We start from the raw sequence: 21,846 nt of genomic DNA, 5'->3' as shown, positions 1-21,846 counted from the left end.
ATGAACGATTTTAGTAAACGATTTTTTCCCTTGAAAATCGTTTACTAAATGTAATGAACGATTATTTAGAACTACAAACGATTTTTGCATATTAACTTACTGAAAATCGTTCAGTTGACAAGTCTGACTGAACTACAAACGTGAACGCGCATGAACGATAATCGTTCATCGTTTGACTCAGAAAGTGAACGATTTTTTCAAACGATTATCTTTAAACGATATCGTTTAACGATAATCGTTCAAAACATTGTTGTGTGTGTATGCAGCTTTAGAAGTAGATCGGTGCAACTTAAAACTCCCACTTAAGTGCCTTTTCTGCTCTCCAGTCGACGGCCATACTGTTGTCTTCGTTTTCAGATCCTCAAAGAACATTGAAGGTGGTTGATAAAGGTGCTGGGACATCCCAGTACCCCGACATCATTCTCCTCCTATGTATAATTGCAGCTACTATTACTCACCAATTGGTTTACAGAAGTCTAACAGAAAACCATCTCAGTAATGTGTTTTTCATGTTCATGTCTACAGTATAGTAATATTATGTTATAGCAACATTAACCACCAATTATCCACTGCCTGTAGCCAGAGTTAGCACAATGCCGGTCCACCAGGAGCCAGGAACTAGCACAGTGCCTGTATCCATCAGCTACCCGGAGCTAGGAACTAGTACAATGCCTGTATCCATCAGCTACCCGGAGCCAGGAACTAGGACAGTGTGTGTATCCATCAGCTACCCGGAGCCAGGAACTAGCACAGTGCCTGTATCCATCAGCTACCCGGAGCCAGGAACTAGCACAATGCCTGTATCCATCAGCTACCCGGAGCCAGGAACTAGCACAGTGCCTGTATCCATCAGCTACCCGGAGCCAGGAACTAGCACAATGCCTGTATCCATCAGCTACCCGGAGCCAGGAACTAGCACAATGCCTGTATCCATCAGCCCTCTAGAGCCAGGAACTAACAGAGTGCTACTTGGAGCCAGGTGTTCCTGTATTCATAAGCTACCCTGAGCCAGGTACTAGCACAGTAACTGTACTAACTGCCTGGAGCCATGTACTAGCATAGTGCCTGTATCCATCAGCTACCCGGAACTAGGTACTAGCATAGTGCCTACATCAGCTACCCGGAACTAGGCACTAGCAGAGTGCCTGTATACATCAGCTACCCGAAACTAGGTACTAGCATAGTGCCGGTATACATCAGCTACCCGGAACTAGGTACTAGCATAGTGCCTGTATACATCAGCTACCCGGAACTAGGTACTAGCAGAGTGCCTGTATACATCAGCTACCCGGAACTAGGTACTACATAGTGCCTGTATACATCAGCTACCCGGAACTAGGTACTAGCATAGTGCCTGTATACATCAGCTACCCGGAACTAGGTACTAGCATAGTGCCTGTATACATCAGCTACCCGGAACTAGGCACTAGCAGAGTGCCTGTATACATCAGCTACCCAGAACTAGGTACTACATAGTGCCTGTATACATCAGCTACCCGGAACTAGGTACTAGCATAGTGCCGGTATACATCAGCTACCCGGAACTAGGTACTAGCATAGTGCCTGTACACATCAGCTACCCGGAACTAGGTACTAGCATAGTGCCTGTATACATCAGCTACCCGGAACTAGGCACTAGCAGAGTGCCTGTATACATCAGCTACCCGGAACTAGGTACTAGCCTAGTGCCGGTATACATCAGCTACCCGGAACTAGGTACTAGCATAGTGCCTGTATACATCAGCTACCCGGAACTAGGCACTAGCATAGTGCCGGTATACATCAGCTACCCGGAACTAGGTACTAGCATAGTGCCGGTATACATCAGCTACCCGGAACTAGGTACTAGCATAGTGCCTGTATACATCAGCTACCCGGAACTAGGCACTAGCAGAGTGCCTGTATACATCAGCTACCCGGAACTAGGTACTAGCACAGTGCCTGTATCCATCAGCTACCCGGAGCTAGGAACTAGTACAATGCCTGTATCCATCAGCTACCCGGAGCCAGGAACTAGGACAGTGCCTGTATCCATCAGCTACCCGGAGCCAGGAACTAGCACAGTGCCTGTATCCATCAGCTACCCGGAGCCAGGAACTAGCACAGTGCCTGTATCCATCAGCTACCCGGAGCCAGGAACTAGCACAGTGCCTGTATCCATCAGCTACCCGGAGCCAGGAACTAGCACAATGCCTGTATCCATCAGCTACCCGGAGCCAGGAACTAGCACAATGCCTGTATCCATCAGCCCTCTAGAGCCAGGAACTAACAGAGTGCTACTTGGAGCCAGGTGTTCCTGTATTCATAAGCTACCCTGAGCCAGGTGCTAGCACAGTAACTGTACTAACTGCCTGGAGCCATGTACTAGCATAGTGCCTGTATCCATCAGCTACCCGGAACTAGGTACTAGCATAGTGCCTACATCAGCTACCCGGAACTAGGCACTAGCAGAGTGCCTGTATACATCAGCTACCCGAAACTAGGTACTAGCATAGTGCCGGTATACATCAGCTACCCGGAACTAGGTACTAGCATAGTGCCTGTATACATCAGCTACCCGGAACTAGGTACTAGCAGAGTGCCTGTATACATCAGCTACCCGGAACTAGGTACTACATAGTGCCTGTATACATCAGCTACCCGGAACTAGGCACTAGCATAGTGCCGGTATACATCAGCTACCCGGAACTAGGCACTAGCATAGTGCCGGTATACATCAGCTACCCGGAACTAGGTACTAGCATAGTGCCGGTATACATCAGCTACCCGGAACTAGGTACTAGCATAGTGCCTGTATACATCAGCTACCCGGAACTAGGTACTAGCATAGTGCCTGTATACATCAGCTACCCGGAACTAGGCACTAGCAGAGTGCCTGTATACATCAGCTACCCGGAACTAGGTACTACATAGTGCCTGTATACATCAGCTACCCGGAACTAGGTACTAGCATAGTGCCGGTATACATCAGCTACCCGGAACTAGGTACTAGCATAGTGCCTGTACACATCAGCTACCCGGAACTAGGTACTAGCATAGTGCCTGTATACATCAGCTACCCGGAACTAGGTACTAGCCTAGTGCCGGTATACATCAGCTACCCGGAACTAGGTACTAGCATAGTGCCTGTATACATCAGCTACCCGGAACTAGGTACTAGCATAGTGCCGGTATACATCAGCTACCCGGAACTAGGTACTAGCACAGTGCCTGTATACATCAGCTACTTGAAACCAGTGGCAAAATGTATTTATTATATTGCATGTCATTTTGTATCATGATCCCTTAAAGGTACAGCGCTGAGTAATATGTTAGTGCTTTATAAATAAAATATAATATTGGTAGTGTAATGCTATTTAGTTCTACAATACATTTATCAAAGTCTTGTAAATCTATGATCCGACAGGAAATCCCATCTTTGCTGATGGCACATTGGTGTAAACCCACTAGTTGAAGAGATGCATGGTCTTGGTATTTATAGCTTTCACTTTATAGTCTGAAGCCACTACGGCCAGATCTGTGTGGAGAAAAGTAATGAGGTTTAGTTTCACCTTTTTACAAGCACCAGAAGAGTAAAGACCTGGGGGGTTATTTACGAACTCGATACTTCTGTTCATGTTATGCCCGATGATTAAAAGGGCAGTGCTTTTCCTAGTAAGGCACAGCTAGTAAAAGCACTACCCTTTTAATTATTGTAATTATAGATACAAACAGAAGTGTCAGGTTTTACAACCTGACACTTTGTAAATGAACCCCCTGATCTTCAGCTACCCTCTCCCTACTGCCTGAGAACTGTAGATTGCCATGAAGCTGAAGCTACCCACACCTAGGCCCCAATATAGAAGCCTGCGATTTGCAGGCACTGACAAGAATCTGGCGATATAGCTGCTAGATTTAAAGGGACAATTAGTATTATGGCTAAACCAGGTTGGTACATACGGGATCGTAGCTGCGATGGTATTAGCGTACATCTCATAATCAGGCCCAGTGTCACATCCCACGACGTGTCCTCCTCCCCTCATCCTGTTAGACATCCCATAAAGTTCTTCTTACTGTACTAGTGCCCCCACCTGTCCTTGGAGTGGTATTGCTTCTACAAAAATAATTTTGGGTGCTGTCATCTCCCACTTAAAATTTCACAGCTCCCAATGCTCCTTCCCTCACTGCACTGTATGCTAAATGTATGACTAGGAGCATGACCTGTCTCCTTCGCTAACCTCTCATAGGGGTATATTTACTAAAGTGCAGGTTTTTAGAAGTGGAGATGTTGCCCGTAGCAACCAATCCGATTCTGCTTAACTTTTATCTAGCACCTTCCAGAAGATAATAGCTAGAATCTGATTGGTTGCTATGGGCAACATCTCCACTTCTAAAAACCCGCACCTTGATGTGATGCACTCTTGAGACCCAATATTTGTGTTTGCTTTATTATTATAACATTTATATATTTATTGATATGCTTTAAGAATACCTCCACAGTATGCAAATCTCCATAAAAGGTAAAATATTATTTTTAAAAAATGGTAATGTGTGAGAAAACAAAGAAAGGTGAATTAATAAAATTAATATACTGCAGTCACTGATACATGATATAATACTATTCAGTACCCTAAGTATCTACACTTTATGATAATAATACTAAAGTTACCAATCTAAAATTATTCCATGTCCTAGATTCAATAACATAGGAATAATAAAGGTATTATTATTATTATAACCCGTTTTTTTGCACGTTAATGCGCATCGACTCGGGTCTGGCTTATGTCTGAAAGATCCGTCCTGGGTTGACAGTCCCTGGTCCGTGACCCTGGTTGCTATCAGGATTTTTCCCAGGACTTGCAACCCGGGTCAACTATTCAGCTCATGTTTGAAAAGTGCAACTCAGGTGACGCCTAAAAGAAATTGATTGGCCGGGGACAGTAGCGCTTGGAGATTACATCATCTCCAAGCGCCTACTGAATGCCGAAATACCCGGGTCCAGTAAGAAGGGTGACGACCCGGGAATAACTTGGGTCGTCACCCATGTGTGAAAAGGGCATCCCCGGCTTCAACCTGTGCTCCTTGTCCCGGGTCCGAGCCGGGTTGAAGCCAGGATTTTGTGTCTGAAAGGGGTATTACAGTTACTGGCTGTTCTCGTGAAGAGATTTTACAGCCCAGATACAGTAATTAGGCTGTTTGAACAGTGAGTATCAGTCATTTATGCACATTTTAGACATGAACATGTAGTATATTGAATGTATTGCTTTGGTTATTAACGCCTCAATCAGAATCAGGTTCTGTTTATAGATTTTCCCTAATGTGCTTATTAGCATGTTTTTATGTGCAAACATTAACAACCAGGAATTTCATGAAGTTGTTTCTCTTATGACATCATTAGGATTATTCATTAGTACTCCTTGAGTTATGTTGCTCTATATACCGGAGGACTAGATATTTTTTACCTCCCCAGATCTGTTGTTTATAAATTCAATGCAGTACCTTTATTATACATTAAAAAAATAGGATATAATCTGTATTTACAGAAACTCACTGAAAAACACCACTATTAGTAAGTGGTGTGTTCATCGCATCGGGACCATTCTCTGGAGCACTGTCCCAGCCGACGTGCTACACCCTCTTTTCTCAGCCAGCAGGGTAGGGACCAAGGGCCCGATTCAGACCCGTTCGCAAGGCTACGTTTGCACGTAGCCGACTGATCTTTGCAATCTGCGCATGTGTATAAGACGCAGTGCGCGTGCGGGAACCAGACACTGCGAACGGGAAGTGATCGCAGCAAGTAAACACGCACCGCAAGGATGAGTGACAGGGGAGGTCGATGGAAACGGGGGTGTGGTGGTGCGAACGCAGGCATGGCTGAGCGTCAAAACGCCATTTCAGGGGCGTGCATAATTAAGACTCATCGTCAGCATATACGTCACACGGCTGAAATAAGCACAGCTGCGTTCGCAGTGCTTGCCGTAGAGTAAGCTCAACCACAAGTGCCTCGTATGGGTCCGATGGTGGCCAATGTTACCGATGGTTTAATACACTTCCTGGAGATGACGTATGTTACTAAGAACAAGTGGGCGTCTTGTGGCACGCTGGTGGGCGTCTAGTTACATACCGCGATTGTACGGCAAAACATAGTGGGCGTTTCGCTAGCGATCGCGGGATTTGCATACATTGCCTGCAGACGGCTACGTACGAACGCAGCTTTGCGAGCGGGTCTGAATCGGGCCCCAAGCTCAATGTCCTCCTGCCTTTGGCAGTTATTAAAAGATGCAAAGACTTTGTTATCCATACTGTACAATCCTGGACCAGTCCCACGGGAGTAGTGTCTCCTAATCAACTTGCCCAAAGAGAGGCAGAACCTGGGACTTCGGTTCCCAGTGGTGTGCTGCGTGGGGGCAACCCTTGACCCACGGTTGCCTGTGCTTTACCCACTCTGCACCCATTAATAGATACAGCACTGCTTTTTACCTTGTACCATATAGTTGCGAACCAGCTGGGCAGATTTCTGAAAGAGAGGCAGAACCTAATGATCTGTGATTGGAGAAACATCCTATTAGGGACTTCGCCTGGGTCTCTCAGAGAGTAGACTGCATACATTTCATTATATGGATTAGGTCATGCCCTGAGCTGGACACATCGTGCCTGATTAGAACAGTCTACGCCCACTACAGTGATACCAATGCCTTCTTTCAAGCAACTGGAAATCCGAACTAAATTGTTATGGAGGAAAAAGGAAGTCTGTATATTACTAAGCCAGGGTGGTACTGAGGTGCCTCTCTGACACAGCAGGCACAAAGTGACTGAGAGAAGAAATCCACCTGGGGGGTGGGAATAGAGAGGAATGTGCAAACCGAGACCTGGGGGTATATTTATTAAAGTGAGAGTTTTTAGAAGTGGAGGTGTTGCCCATAGCAACCAATCAGATTCTAGCTATTCTATAAAGTGCTAGAAAGATAAATGTTAAATACTATGGGCAACATCTCCACCCTCTGGTGTTTATATGCAGAATGCGGCCATTTTCCAATATTCTCTCCTCAGTGGAGGAACCACTTACATCCGCAGTTAAATTTCCTTTCAACACTACTCAACTGTCCTTCCCTAGTACGGCCAGAATAATATTATATACTTCATGGGTGCAGAAGACCACCCAACATAGCCCACCTCACCCAGTATCCATTTCTCTGCTCCTGATTTTCTCACTTGTTTACCTATTGCAGGTACCTGAATTAACAGATGTGGAAAAAACTCCCTTATTATCAATGATTTCATTCAGCCCGGGTTGGGTATGGGATCCTGGCGGCCGGGATGACGCCAGTCAGAATGCCGACAGTGAGAATCACAACTCCCTTAAGGTAAGTAAGTACCTTAACCCACCCCATGTCCTTACCCCAAACCCTTCCTAACCTAGGGCCTGATTCAGACCCACTCGCGAGTGGCTGTCTGCTCGCAAGTGGGTCGATGTTCTGGACTGAGCATGCGCACGACGGAGGGAGCTCCGTCGTGCGCATGCGCCAGACGCGACGAGCGAAGGAAAGTCCTTCGCTCGTTGTGTCTGATCAAAGGGGGCGTGCTGTCGATGTTGATTGACAGCACGCCCCCTTTGGTAGGCGTGCCGGGGGCGTGCCTCCCTGACGGGGGCGTTCCCTCGGGAACGCCTCCCATCAGAAGCCGGCCCACTGACATCACTAGTGATGTCAGTGGGAGTGATTTTGGCTCTGATAGAGCCAAAATCACTCCGGAGCTTGCGGTTGAAAACCTCAACCGCAGGCTCCGGCTCGCAGTTTCGATGGTCGCGATGGTCAAGACCATCGCGGCCATCAAACTGCACGCTCGTATAGGCTGTGGGTGGTGACCCACAGCTATACGAGCGTCCAGGAGGACGCTCCATTTTCATGGAGGCCGGCCCTCATTCAGAGCGTGCGCTCTGCTCAGAGCGTACGGCTCTGAATGAGGGCCCTAATCTCCTCCCTAGTGCCTAAACCTAACCTCCCCCTCCCTGCACCCTAAACCTAACCCTCCCCCCTTAGTGCCTATCCCTCACCCTAATGCCTACCCCTAAATGTAACCCTCCCCCCTAACCCCTGATACTTACCTTCGGGATGCCGGCGGTCGGGATTTGCTGCACACCGAGATGCGCACTATATCCCGTTCAGCCCAGGTAACTGCAATAAAAGTGTTAAAACCAGAAGAAAAATGTATACAGTCTGTATGCAGCAAAATGACAATCTATAACATAACATCATCAAGAGAAAAAGATGAGAGGAGTGGACAGCTTGTTGGTACTGTATGTGTAGTAAAGCTCTGGACTACCAGCTTCGCGTTATCTACAAACACTTGTACATCAGGAGGAGTCGAGAAAGACTTGTCTTGAAAGAAGAATTGAACCCGGAAGTAAGGTGAGACGCTCATGGAACGCTTAACACGGAAGTGAGGTGGACCGCATAACACGGAAATAAGGTGGAACGCATAACGCGGAAGTGACTTACAGAAAAGGTTGTAGTTCCGGCAATTTGAGTCTCTTTTATGTGTATTTAAGGACGGGATGAGCTGCAGGTCAGTAACACTACTTATCTCGTTGACGGGTACTCACTGGAGATATTTACATTATGTCACTTCCCGTTATGTTAAGTTATATATTTATTTTTTTGTATATATATAGTTGGCCCAATTTTCACCTACAGCCGGTTCTGGTACCCACAAACACAGTGGATGGCTGTCAGCTTATCTACAGTTAGCATGAAGAGACTAGACATTGCTCACTATTGCTTCTCATTCTTACAGTCACTATATATATATACATATATATTATATATATATATTATATATGAACTGCTGTACTTTTCAGTAATTATTTCTAAATTGAAATAATTCAGGGGTTGCTGCATGCACACTGCCATATTTTTGTTAAAGACACAAAACCCATTTTTTCTTCCATTGGTGTGTTTTAAAACTGTTCCTGCACCTCCATCTACATCACACACCCCTTCCTGAGTGCAAGTGGACTTGCTCTATTTTGTTTAGGGCATGATTTTCATATTGGCCCCCACCCATGGTGATGCAGTGGGAGGAAGAAGAAGAGGTGACCATGACAAGTGGGTTGGGCAGTATGAATTATGATTGTGTCATCACGCCCCTACCCCCTTGTGGATAGGTAGGCATCAAAGAGATCTATTGGGAATAGTAACCTGTGGTGAGCGGAGCGAGCCCCCGTGCCCAAAGCATGACAATGTTAGCCTAACCTTCCCGGGGGGGGGGCCTAACCCTAAGTCTCCCTGACTTAGGGTTAGGCACCCCCTGGGAGGTTAGGGTTAGGCTAGGGAAGAGGGGGTTAAGGTTAGGCACCCCCCGGGGGTAGGTTAGGGTTAGAAACCCCCCGGGAGACTTAGGTTTAGGCCGCGGGGAAGGGGGATAGGGTTAGGCACTTAGGGGGGGGGGGGTTAGGGTTAGGCACCCCTAAAGGAGGATTAGGGGGTAAAATAGGGTTAGTTGTACTCACCTTTTTTAGCTTCTGTTTCTTCACCCCTGCCAGGCTTCCGGTGACGGGATTTGTACTGCCGGTGGTATATCCGTTATGTTTACCTCCCAGTGGTTTTTGTTCTTTTCTCTATGGATCAGATGGGCGCATCCACTCGACCGCATCCTTCACCCCCTCCCCCATTTTTTAGACCCCTTATTTTCTTAAAATTGATCTCTACTGTCTCTAGAATACCTGACATTACATCTGACTCCATATAGCACCTGGGCTTCATGTATTACCACATACAGTGTGATGAATCTTGCAGTTTATTTGCTCTGCATAAAAAATAAATAAATCACAATTTATATATACAGATGTGTTTTCATGCATCTACCCTTCTTGCACGTTAAGCAGCCCTTCTAGTCGCGCCATGCAGTGGAGTGACTCGGTAGCGCCGAGCATGTTGTGCGACTTTTTCCCTTCAAATGTGTTTTTTTCGCACAGCGATGCAGAATACTAGAAGAGTAAAATTATATGTGGTATGCTTATATTCTGTGTGCGACTGCGGGTGTATCTGCATGCAAAATGTTACGTTACAGTATCAGCGACTGTGACACTGTAACATAGCATTTCGCATGCAGATACACCCGCAGCTGCACACAGAATTCACATTGCTGAGACGCATTTGAAGGGAAAAAGTCGCACAAAAAGACGCTTGGCGCTACCTAGTCACACAGAGCACACGCATTATGTGTGTAACGCGACTTGTAGCGCACGGAGGTAAGATGTATGTGGGCACGTCTGTACTAATCCTTTAATATAGGTCAAAATATAATTGAGTAACGGAATTGAGGTTGTGTGTTAGTGGACTTTAAGCTTTTGCTTTCTGTTGTCAGCCAATTTACTGGTAAGCATAAGGGAGATGTTCACCCTACTGTGTGTTTCCATGGTGCACTTGTTAGCGGCTCCCCATTCCTTACATGGTAGTGTATGTCTGTCACAGGTGGATTAAAATTAAAAGGGGTGGAGTTGACAACTTTATCATGGAGATGGTTGTCAAGGGCAAATTTAAAAGTGAAGAAAAAAAATCTTTAGAAACACTCTTTAAGTTACAGATTAAGAGGGGAATTCAATATGAAACGTAAACTTCGCTGTCGAAGTTTCCGTTTCATATCGGAGCTTTTACCTGGGATAAAGTATCGGGCACGCGCCCGCTTATCCCCGTATTCAATATGATACTAACGAAAACGGGACCTGGCGAAGTGGGATTTGCGTAAAGTTACGAAATTTTCCTTAAAAAAATTGTAGGACCCCCCTAAAGTTGTGAAAACATGGGGGATCACTATGGGTACCCCCGTTTTAGCCTGTAAATGAAAGTCGGGGATTTAAATAGCCGCAGCAGGTGTTTTTTTCCCAACATTGAAGAAGTGTTGCAGAAGAGCACTTGGGTTATTTTTTTCATTTTTTTAAGTGGTCCCATCAAATTTGGGTACATGAAAATGGGTACTAGGATATTTTGATGTCCCTAAAGTAAGTTTTTAAAAATTCTGCATTTGTGCACCTGCCGCTATAAATCTATTCTAGAAAACACCTGCCGCATAGGTTCAGGGCTATTCTGCAAGTATTTCCCTATTGTTAAACAATTTTTTCCCATTTTTTTTTTTCACCCCAATTTTCAAAATAATTATTTGGGGTGTCCCTATTTTTTTTTAAAAACTTTTTTTGACACAGTTATCTTTTAAATGTCATTCCCAGGGGTGCAGGCTATTTTTTAAGCCTGCACCCCTAAACCCCAATTTCGCCACCTATTCAGTGGTGAAAAGTTATCCCCGTTTTTTTCAAAGACTTTTCGAACCTGCAAAAAGTCTTTGAAATTGAATACAGTGTAAAAGCAAAACCTGCGATAATGACGTCATAGGTGCGAAAACATCGCAAAAACTATGTTTTCGCTCCCATATTGAATACCCCTATAAGATGTGTATTAGTATTTTGTGTAGTATAATACTGGTAACCGTTATTTATTTCTTAAGGTCAGAAGTTGCACCATCAGACTTTGTATCACTTGAAAGTGGGTTCTGGCCCCTCGCTTGCTTAGTAAGGTGGGGTTACTGGTGAGTTCTTTTTACTCTCTCAGTTTTCTTTTTACTGTTATTAACTTTTCCCAATCATAACGTACTAGTCAGTTTTCTGCACGTTTGGGGCCACTCAATATGTCGGCTGAGTGCTGCCATACAGGATGTTAGTGGCACATTGAATTCACATGAAGGCCGTCTGGTCATTGCTCAAAGATGCAATACATCTGTGATGTCACAGTTGTAATGTCATAAAATATTATACTGGATGAAGAGAGGTTCAGGGCACGGATGACCATTGAAGGGGTCACCATCGATGGTGCCATTAGTGATTTGCATCAATGGTATAAGACTATCTATGGGAAAACATGAATGGTTTCACCCCATCAATGGGCATTCCTACCGTGGATGGGGGGGGCAATCAGGGAAGGGGGCAGGGCTGAGCTGTGCTGAGGGGCAGGTCCCTGCCTTTGAATAAAAAACACAAAAAACTGCGAACTATTAGATCTCCACCATCAATGGCAAAACCGTGGACTCCGTATAATGTAGCTCATTCAGACCAGCTCGCTAGCAAGCGGATGCTCGTTGCAGACGATGTTCGCTAATGTGCGAATGTGTGTAGTTCGCAATGCGCGTGCGCAAACTAGTACGAACGATCGGATTTGCTCACTCGCCCTGCAAAGACAGCCCAGTGGAATGAGTGACAGGAGAGGCCGTTTGTGGGTGGTAACAGGCGCAGGGCAGTAGTAACAGGGGAGTGGAGTTACGGACGCAGGCGTGCCAGAGTGTTTTCACTCCGTTTCTGGGGCGTGCATAATTAACAGCCAGCGTCATAGTACACGTCACCTTGTTGAATAATACACTGAAGTACTCGCAGTGCTTGCGGTAGGGTACAGTCAACCACAAGCGCTGCAGTCAGATCCGATGGAACCCGATGTACCGATGGTTGTATATACTTCCTTGAGATGATGTACACAAGTGGGCGGCTAAAAGACAGGCTTTTGGGCGTCTGTAAGCACAAAGTGATTGCTCGCCAAGACATAGTGGGCGTGTTTATGCCTTGCCGTGCGAGCGTCTGTCTTGACGTCACTTTGCAAAATGTCCATACGCTGAGAGTGAGCGGCTGCATCTAGCTAGCGGGTCTGAATGAGCTCCAATGAGCTTAAATGAAAATATACTAATTTCAGTATGTTCCTAAAAAGGATCCCTATCAGGGCAAAATGTCTTTTTTCCTATGCAAGGCAAACTTCCTGTCTGCAACTCTGTTAAGGGGCACTACTGGATCGTGATACCTCTCTCTGTCTATGGTTGTGAAGGTAAAGAAATTATTCAACTTATATTTCATAGACAAGGAAAAAATATACAGAGCTGCAATCAGAAGAGAAATAGGAAGCCGTGATCATAAGAATAATACTGACACTTATTACATAAAATGCCCAAACATTTTAAACATTCACATGTACTAATAGAACACATCTAAAAAAAAAAAAAATGTAATATATAGAGGTGGATACAATTAACCTGAAGAAAGTCACTTGATATCAAGTCAAAAAAGACTTCATCCAGCATATATTAAATGGTTAACAATGTTGGCTTTCCACAGAGCCAGAAAGATACCCAGATTCAGTCAACAGTACATTCACTAGCACAGTCGGCAATATGAGATTAATGTAATATAGCATGAGGAAAAGTTCCACAGCGTGCTAATATATGAGGGCAGTGCAATAAGTAAGGTAACACGCATTTAATGTTCTTTATTTCATTCTAAGTACCTACCATGTAAGAGCAGGTAGACCACTGCTTCCCCTCACGGCCATTAGACTGCGCCTCTTATCAGCCATACAGTCCCAGCATCAGCTGTAAGATGGCGGAAACATGCTCACACATCGAGGTGCGTAGTGTGATAAGATTTATGTGTCTAAAGGGCACATCAGCAGCTGGAATTCATCGCCAACTTGTCGCGGTGTACGGTGATAACGTCATGTCACGAAAACAGGTTTGGGTTTGGTGCACAGCCCTTGAAAACGGCAGGACAGACGTTCAAGATGAGCAGCGATCCGGCCGGCTAAGCACGTCCACCACAGATGACAATTTGTGCCGCATTGAAGGTCTGATTCAGGAGGACAGATGCGTTTCAGTTAGAGATATTGCAGATGAACTGAACATCTCAGTGGGTTCTGTGCACAATATCGTTCATGGGCGACTGGGGTACAGGAAAAAATGTTTTTAAGATTTTAACTTCTGCTTCTCAAGCGCTTATATAAATTGAATAGATATTTACCTTTTATGCTTCAAATCAATAATTAAGAATCATTAGTAAAGAACTTTTTTTATTTGCCCACATCTATATGTATGGCTACTAGGTGCACTTGAAGGTAGACACCCATTTCTTGCTCCTTGGAACATTTTTCTTTCAAAGTTTCCAGATCCACCTACAAAAGTGTTGATGGAAGCAGTAAATTTTAAATCAACATCTAATTTTGACTTTAAGATTTTCTCCTAAAATATTGTTTGTTCTGCCCATACGTATGTCTTATATTAAATACTAGCTGAAGTACCCGGCATTGCCTGGGTTTAAATCTTCAAGTAATTATGTTTTGTTATGTGATGTCGTTCAAATCCATCCAGTGGAAGGCCCGACGCACTCCGCTGTGAAGTCCGACCGGGACCGAAACCACTCCATTGGGTATCCCAGACCAATTGCCACCCCACTGTGAATTTTTCATCCATATCCGTCCAGTGGAAGGCCCAGAACAGGATCTCCGGGTCAAAGTTCTGCCCAGCGTCCCCGGGTCAAAGTTCTGACCGACCGAGACCTTAACCCCCTAGTATGTCTACTGGGTTCCAATGTTACCACTCTGTGAAGTTTTCGCCCAAATCTATACAGTAGAAGGCTCTGAACAAGCTCCCGGGGTCAAAGTTCTGCCCAGCATACACCAACAGGAGGTCCGACCGGGACCTTAACCCCCTAGTATGTCTACTGGGATCCAATGTTACCACTCTGTGAAGTTTTCGGCCAAATCTATCCAGTAGAAGGCTCTGAACAAGCTTCCTGGTTTAAATTTCTGCCCAGCGTACACCAACAGGATGTCCGACCGGGACCTTAACCCCCCTAAAACCTGGACAGGATCCAAATGGATCACCTTATGTTGGTTTCATCCCGATCGGTGCAGGCATGTCCGAATGCATAACCAGACAGGCAACAAACAAACAGACCATTGAATTTTATATATAAGATGAGAGTGAGGGAACCTCAGGACTGCCTATATTACTTGTGTCCATTTCGTGTTTGTTTTTTATATAATTTTTTTTTTAAGGAGACTTTAATTGGATTGCTTTTTTAACCATTATATAGGAAGGAGATAAGGATGGGGCTTTTTTTTTTTTTAAATATATTTAATTAGTTGAAGTGCACCGAGAAATATACTTTTTGTGCTGTGATGTAAGCAGGTATTTTTATGCCACCAAGTCCCCAAATGAGCACACAATATGTTGGAACAACCTTGAAGTAAAATGAATGACAAATAATAGAAAATCTATTTATGACTAATGTAATATTAGATTTATTTTGACAGACAAAAGACCGTCCATAAATCATCAGTTTATTTCAGGGAAATAAGATGACAAGGATTTGATTAATAGGAAAAGGTGATTGGGAGTAATTAAAAGACCAGGTTACCTAAGGGCTACTGGCAGGCTGTCAGACAAACCATCGCATTATATGCTGTCCATCTCTCCATGCCAGTCATACAGTATATCTCTCAATAATGTAGGATTGTATTATGACATTTTATAACTGTAATCATTCACTGATTTTGCATATATTCTGTTGTGATTCTTACGTCAGCTTATATATATATGTATTGTATATACACATACATTTTTGCACTGTTCTATCATTTATTGTCTAAAAATAGAGAACAGAACCTGTTTCTCACCAAAGAGGCGTATTCATATCGGCCTAACCAATGTTCATAGATGCCCTAAGTGTGCAGCCCCTATGGCTGATTTTTTTTCCATCCTTCTGACAATACCCTTCTTTTAAGAAATTCTGGACTAGTGTCTGGAAATTTATGATAGATCACTTAGTCAGCTCTTTCCCCCTCACCCCAGAATGGGAGATATTTGGAATCTTACCGAAGGGTCTACCAGTTCGTAGGGGTCCAAAGAAGGTACTATTGGCTACTTCCTCAGCGGCATGCAAAAGTGTGCTACATATGTGGATTCACGTTTCCCCTACTAAAATGCCCTTATTTAGAATAAAACTGTTTTATGTTTTTCCTTTGAAATAGGTGGAAGCATCTTGTCCTCATTTCAAACAATTGTAACGCATTTCTCCTTTTTATTGACATTTTGTCTCATCTACTTCTCCAAAATGACACTGTGTCGTTCTCTTGCTGATTTATTTATTTTTCCTTCTCCTTTCAGGATGTCCTTTCAGGATGTATTCAATGTATAACTTACTCGAACGTTCATTACATTTCTTTTTTGTGTTATGATTGCTGTTTTATTTGTGCTCATTGCCACTGCGATGGCTTTTTTTATCTGACATTGTTCCTCAATGTACATGCTTTGTATGATGCTATGATGTTTGTAACTTCTTTATTTTATTTTTGCATAATGTTTATAAATTATTTTTCAAACTGATGCTTCAAATAAAGATATTTATAGAAAAAGTGGGACTGGATGAAACACAGAAACTGGTAAAAATAGGTAGCTAATGTGAATGCTTTATCTTCCATTATTTTCACACTTATGCACATTATTTCCACAAATTTTAAAAAAAATTACTGTAGCAGTTAAACTGCTAACTCAACATCAATATCAATTTATTTTAATTTTCTATTTTTAATATTTTTTTAGGAATATCAAGGATGGCAAATATAACAGAAGGATTTCACACCTTGATTTCACCTTTGGATTATAAATATGAAGATATGGAAACTAACCAGAAATCAAACATTGGCACTCAAGAATCTATCTCATATGATGAGGCACAATATCCATCTTCTCCAATTAAAGAAGAATCCGTTTTGGATGTAGGAGGGGACCTCACAGACACTGACACTTCTACACCCTTAGATAACACACACTATACATCTACTCATATTAAGCAGGAATCAGTCTCATGTGATGGAGGAGACCTCACACACACCGACATGTATACACCCACAGATCATACACAGTATGTATCTACTCTTATTAAGGAGGAATCAGTCTTATGTGATGGAGGTAATCCCACCAACACACACATTTATACACCCACAGATCATACACAGTCTACATCTACTCTTATCAAGGAGGAACCAGTCTCATGTGATGGAAAAACAGACACTGGCATTTATACACCCACAGATGATGCACTACATACATCTCATACTAAGGAGGAATCAGTCTCATGTGATGGAGGAAACCTCACAGACACTGACATGTATACACCCACATATCATACACAGTATACATCTACTCATAGTAAGGAGGAATCAGTCTCATGTGATGGAGGAAACCTCACAGACACTGACATTTATACACCCACATATCATGCACAGTATACATCTACTCATACTAAGGAAGAATCAGTTTCATGTGATGGAGGAGACCTCACAGGCACTGACATGTGTACACCCACAGATCATACACAGTATACATCGCCTCATATTAAGGAGGAATCAGTCTCATGTGATGGAGGAAACCTCACAGACACTGACATGTATACACCCACATATCATACACAGTATACATCTACTCATAGTAAGGAGGAATCAGTTTCATGTGATGGAGGAAACCTCACAGACACTGACATTTATACACCCACATATCATGCACAGTATACATCTACTCATACTAAGGAAGAATCAGTTTCATGTGATGGAGGAGACCTCACAGGCACTGACATGTGTACACCCACAGATCATACACAGTATACATCGCCTCATATTAAGGAGGAATCAGTCTCATGTGATGGAGGAATCCTCACAGACACTGACATTTATACACCCACAGATCCTACACAATCTACATCTAACATTAAGGTGGAATTGGAAACATCTGAAGAAGAAAATCTCACAGATACTGAAATTTCTACACCCACAGATCATATACTATGTGGATTTACTCATATTAAGGAGGAATCAGTCTCATCTGAAGAAGCTAATCTTGCGGACAATTATACACTAGTACTTATTAAGGAGGAATCTATCTCAAGTGAAGAAGAAAACTTCACGGACACCGAAATTTATGACTCCACCGAAAATTCATCTTCTCATTTTAATGAAGAATGGAATCCAGATGAAGAAGAAAATAACAGTGAAGCAGAAGAGAAATCATTTCCTTGTTCTCAGTGCAAAAAGCAGTTTCGCCGAAAATCACATCTTATTAGACATCAGAAAATCCACACCGGGGTGAAACCGTTTTCCTGCTGCTACTGCGGAAAGTGCTTCACCCGATTTGAACAATGTGCGGCGCACCAGAAAGTCCACACGGGAGAGAAGCCCTATTCCTGCTCTTACTGCGACAAAAGTTTTTCCCAGAAGTCACATGTAACTGTGCACGAAAGAACTCACACAGGAGACAAACCATTCGCCTGCTCCTATTGCGGGAAGCGATTTTCCCAAAAAGCACGGCTGTTAATACATGAGAAGTACCACACTGATGACAAAAGGTATTCCTGCTCTTTCTGTGGGAAGTGTTTCCTAAGGGAAGGGCAGTGTGCGGCACATCAGAGAACTCACACAGGAGAGAAACCATATCCCTGCTCTTTCTGCCAGAAAGGCTTTAGCCAACGAGCACAGCTTGTTATACATGAGAGAGTTCACACCGGGGAGAAGCCGGTCGCCTGCCCTGATTGCGGGAAACGTTTCTCCCAACGGTCAAATCTTATCACACATCAGCGAATTCACACTGGCGAGAAACCCTTTTCTTGCTCTCAATGCGGGAAGGCTTTCAACACCCAGACAAGTCTCATTTTACACCAGAGAGGTCACACGGGAGAGAAGCCGTATTCATGTGAAGAGTGCGGGAAGCGTTTCACTCACAAGTCGGTTTACATTAAGCATCAAAGAGTCCACACAGGGGAGAAGCCTTTTTCGTGCTCCATTTGTGGGAAGTGTTTTTCTCAGAAAGCGCCGCTGGTGACGCATCAGAGAACGCACACGGGAGAGAAACCGTATTCCTGTTCTGATTGTGGGAAGAGGTTCTCTCAGAAGGGCCATCTCGTAACTCACCAGAGAATACACACAGGGGAGAAGCCCTTTTCCTGCTCTGAATGTGGGACTAGTTTTAACACTCACTCAAGTCTTGTTTTCCACCAGAGACTTCACACCGGAGAGAAACCATACCCATGTTCTATTTGTGGGAAAAGTTATACCAATAAGTCCCAGTTGGTTAAACACCAGAAGATTCACACCGGAGTGAAGCCGTTCGGATGCTCTGAATGTGGAAAGTGTTTCACCCGAAAAGCCGATTTCGTTGTCCACCAGAGAGTCCACACTGGGGAGAAGCCGTATCCCTGTTCAGAGTGTGGGAAACGGTTTAGCATACACCAAAACCTTGTCTTACATCAGAGGATACACACCGGCGAGAAACTGTGTTTTTGTTCCGAGTGTGGGAAGTGTTTTACCCGTAAAGCTGATTTTGTGGTCCATCAGAGAGTTCATACCGGGGAGAAACCGTTCACGTGTTCAGAATGTGGGAAAAGCTTTAGCATTCACCAAAACCTCATCTTACACCAGAGAATACACACGGGGGAGAAACCATATTTTTGCTCTGAATGTGGGAAAAGTTTTGGACAGAAGTGCACTCTGACTCGACATCTGAGAGTCCACAAAGGCAATAAACCAAGTTCTTCTAAATAACTCATGAAAAAGCTTAATTTATCTGTTTAAGTTTAGCAAGTTCTTCTATATTGCTTTTAGAAAATATTATTACATTTCAGTCCCTGATAAAGTGTAATATACTAATATGTCAGCTCTATTACCCACAAATTGCAGGTTCAATGTGCCACGGTGCAGGAATATGCGTATATGTGCCATATTATGGTACCCCACATTGCCGATTTTTGTGCTTACCCTTATGGTAGCGGACAGAAATCGGCGATGCTTCATCCATAATTTGCTTTCTGGAGAATTGCACCCAGCACTTTGCAGGTAATTGAATTGACCCCTAAGGGTTTTTAAAATGGCTTCCAGGCTCGAGATAAAGAAAACACTAAATTGTAATGGATGGAACTATATCTTAAAAAAATAACTTTATTGTTCATAGGCAGTAGACGTTTTCTTGCAATCATGTTATGAGTTGTATTCTTAGACTGAATATTATCTATAGAAAGTAAACTAATTCTCTAAATTGCTATTACATTTGAAGGCACACGCTATATTAAATATTTGTGGTTTGTAGGACTTTCATACCATTATAAACCATTTCGACGATACCTATTTCAACACAGTTGTTTTACTAATTGTTTGTCTTCATTCACCAACTCAACTACTTTGGTCTAGTTAAATTAAAAAAAATTGGGATTAATACATAAAGTCGGTTAATGCTTTTAAAACTGTCTTTTTTTTTTTATTATTAGCATGTGTACATAAAGTACATATCACAAACATGAACAAATGTTGTGTCTGTGTCCATAAATGCTGAAACAGGATCACATATGAGAAAACACAGATGGAAAAAAAAAAACTTCCCAAGAACAAACTAAAAGCATAAAATGTCTGTGCAGGATACACGCTGTAAAAAATTTGTATAAATTGTTACAAGATAATTTGCAAAGACCGTTTCGGGCCTTGAGTAACACTGTAGTTGGTCAGTTGTCCTCAATCACCTTTCCAACTTAGCAAATATTTTACTTTTGCATGTTCTGTTAAAATGAAAAAAAAAAAAGTTTAGGTTTCACAAACATATGATTAGAATCATTGCAAACAGATCATAAAAGTTGGAATTCTGTAATGCAACTGACTAAAGATTGAGTAAATGTGTTTTAAAAGGTTATTTTAGCTTTAATTTATAGTCTATAAAAATGTACACTTCTGTCAAGTAAGTTAGTAATTTTGACAAAATCAGCGTTGTTTAGACAAAATCAAAACAAAGTTAATTTTATAGTACTGACATTAGGTGAATTTTTAAAAATAAAACTATGGCAAGAACAAAATGCTATAATAAAAGTAAAAAAATATTTTATTATATAAAACTTGAAAAATTAAAATATAAAAATATATATGTATTGTATGTCTTTTGGCAAGAAGATACAAACAGATATAACTCTGCACAATTTCTATAGAATATGTTGTTAGTCTAAAGGTGCCCATCCACTAGCAGACATGAAAACGACTGAACGATTACGACATTGTAACCGTGCAGTCGTTTGACAGTCTGTGATGTGCCTACGCTGAACGAGCAGTCGTTCAGTGTAGACACAATCATCTGCAAACATGCTGAACCTGTCGTTATCGTCAGGTTGTCCAGCATGTTTGCCCGATGATAGATGTCTAAACGACCAGCGGGAGCGCGCATCGCTGGTCGTTTTAGACATTTGTGCAAATGATTTATGAACGATATCGTTATCGTTCAATCGCTCAACTTAATCGTCTAGTGGATGGGCATCTTAAGTCCAAAAACATTTACACCTTTTTTACGCAAACTTACCTGTAAGTTATTTTGAGAGAATAACCTCCGAAAACGCAGTAAATACAGGTTGAGTCACCCAAATCCAAAGTGCTTGGGACAAGAAGTATTTTGGATATCGGATTTTTCTGTATTTTAGAATAACTGCATACCATAATGAGATATCTTGGGGATGGGACCAAAGTCTAAACACAGAATTTATGTTTCATATACACCTTATACACACAGCCTGAAGGTAATTTTATTCAATATTTTGAATAATTTTGAGCATCAAACAAAGTTTGTGTACATCAGAAATCAAAAGTGTCACTATCTCAGTCATGCTCAAACAATTCCGTATTTTGGAATATTCCGTATTTCAGAATATTTGGATATGGGAGATTCAACCTGTACATACAAACACATATAAAATGCAGCACTTTTTTTTTATTTACGCACATATGACTCAAAAGTCACATTTACAACCACTTCCACTATTTATGTCGCACTTTTATCTTTTTGATACTTCACATATCTCCCTCTTTGTCTTCCGGGGTTTAGAAATCAGAGTGTAAGCTCAGTTGAGTAAGGAGATATGTGATATTATGTGTACAGTGGTGTAAAAAGTTATACTTGCTTTTATAAAACAATGTTCCTTAAAGGGGAGGGGCATGCTATTATCATCCTATACTTTATGTCTACATCTGTACAGATATCATAAAAACA

General features: G+C 42.7%; 1 protein-coding gene across 2 annotated transcripts; it reads left to right on the top strand.

Annotated features, from left to right (window-relative positions):
- Window positions 1-8,483: 8,483 nt before the first annotated feature.
- LOC148507993 (uncharacterized) lies at window positions 8,484-21,846 on the top strand. Of its 2 annotated transcripts, XM_088445084.1 has the most exons (3): window positions 8,512-8,544; window positions 11,479-11,559; window positions 16,384-21,846. In XM_088445084.1, exon 3 carries the CDS (start codon window positions 16,395-16,397, stop codon window positions 19,371-19,373), a length of 2,979 nt encoding a protein of 992 aa, XP_088301210.1. In that variant the 5' UTR covers window positions 8,512-8,544; window positions 11,479-11,559; window positions 16,384-16,394; the 3' UTR covers window positions 19,374-21,846. The 2 variants fall into 2 exon arrangements, with proteins under 2 accessions (XP_088301209.1, XP_088301210.1); XM_088445083.1 differs by lacking the exon at window positions 11,479-11,559 and having other exon boundaries at window positions 8,484-8,544.

Source organism: Taudactylus pleione, unplaced genomic scaffold (genome assembly GCF_031769625.1).
Source record: "Taudactylus pleione unplaced genomic scaffold, aTauple2 ptg000377l, whole genome shotgun sequence".
Lineage (NCBI taxonomy): Eukaryota > Metazoa > Chordata > Amphibia > Anura > Myobatrachidae > Taudactylus > Taudactylus pleione.
The sequence above is the reverse complement of the archived record's forward strand: the minus strand, read 5'-3'. Positions and strand labels throughout refer to the sequence as shown.